The sequence below is a fragment of the Merops nubicus genome, unplaced genomic scaffold (assembly GCF_000691845.1).
Source record: "Merops nubicus isolate BGI_N331 unplaced genomic scaffold, ASM69184v1 scaffold10453, whole genome shotgun sequence".
Lineage (NCBI taxonomy): Eukaryota > Metazoa > Chordata > Aves > Coraciiformes > Meropidae > Merops > Merops nubicus.
This window is the reverse complement of record NW_008598250.1, coordinates 11169-12161: the sequence shown is the minus strand read 5'-3', so window position 1 is coordinate 12161 and position 993 is coordinate 11169. Positions and strand designations below refer to the sequence as shown.

The window sequence follows — 993 nt, the reverse complement described above, 5'->3', positions numbered from 1 at the left end:
AGGAGGTGCCAAGGGACTAAGAACCAGCGGCCGGCTGGCGGGGATGCCAGAACCGGGACTGCTGGAGGAGGTGCTGGGAGGAGTGGGCCCCGAGGAGAACTTGATGTTCTGGGGTATGTGCAGAGGGCCAACGACAGCGACCGACTGGGGCATCAGGCTGGAGTTAGAGGTGATGGGGGCCGTGGGACTCGAACTCGACTGGGAGCCCTTCATCACCTGGATTATGGAGGAGGAGTTTATGAACACGGGCGTGATGAACTGCGGGCGGGTGCTGGGCTGGGCCGCCGGCTGCCCCTCCGACACCAGCCCCTTGCTGCCCGCGCTGGGCATCGTCACCACCGTCGACACCAGCGCAGGCGGCAAGTGGGACGGCAGAGGTGCTGATGTGTTGGCAGAAGATGTGATAGGGTTTGAAGTCACAAACACTGTGATCTGGCTGGCAGGTAAAGGAGCCGAAACAGAAGAAGAGCTGACAGGCCTCTGCATTACTGAAGGAACACTCTGTGCCACAGCTGAGGTTGCGTCTCCCAGTTCCTGGTGCCCTGGATTTGAACAGGGCTCATTATTTTGAGGCAAGCTGAGAGAATTAGATGGCTCTTTGCTTGAGGATGAATCTTGCAGTGGGGGAATGACAGCTATCTTCTTTAGCTCCTCACCAGTGGTGACTACGGGTGCCATTTCAAGACCAGTCAGCCCAGGGGGCTTAATGGTTACATTAGGAGCTCCAGAATTGTCAAGGAGTTGACTTAAAGACGTTGGTGCCTCCCTCATAGCTGGAGATACCATGGGTTTGCTATCCTCCATGACCGGAAGCTTACCGGTGTCTAAGGCTTGCCCATCTTTTTTTGGCTGTTCTTCTGGAACCACCATCTTCATTTCTGGAGTAGGGATACCTTTGAGTTCAATACTGGGCTGGTCTTTGTTACCTTGGACACCTTGTGCACTTTGACACTCGTTATCTGGAGGCACACTCAGGCTCTCTTTATTGTCTTC

At 55.2% G+C, this 993-nt stretch overlaps 1 protein-coding gene across 1 annotated transcript in view; it reads right to left on the bottom strand.

Annotated features, from left to right (window-relative positions):
• The window catches only part of LOC103769753 (nuclear receptor coactivator 6-like), a gene marked incomplete at both ends in the record, with an annotated part of 11906 nt that overhangs the window by 346 nt on the left and 10567 nt on the right, over window positions 1–993 (bottom strand). The window contains 1 exon segment of the mRNA XM_008936988.1: window positions 6–993. This exon segment is cut by the window's right edge and continues 1264 nt beyond it. Coding sequence (XP_008935236.1) covers window positions 6–993 — 988 coding nt within the window.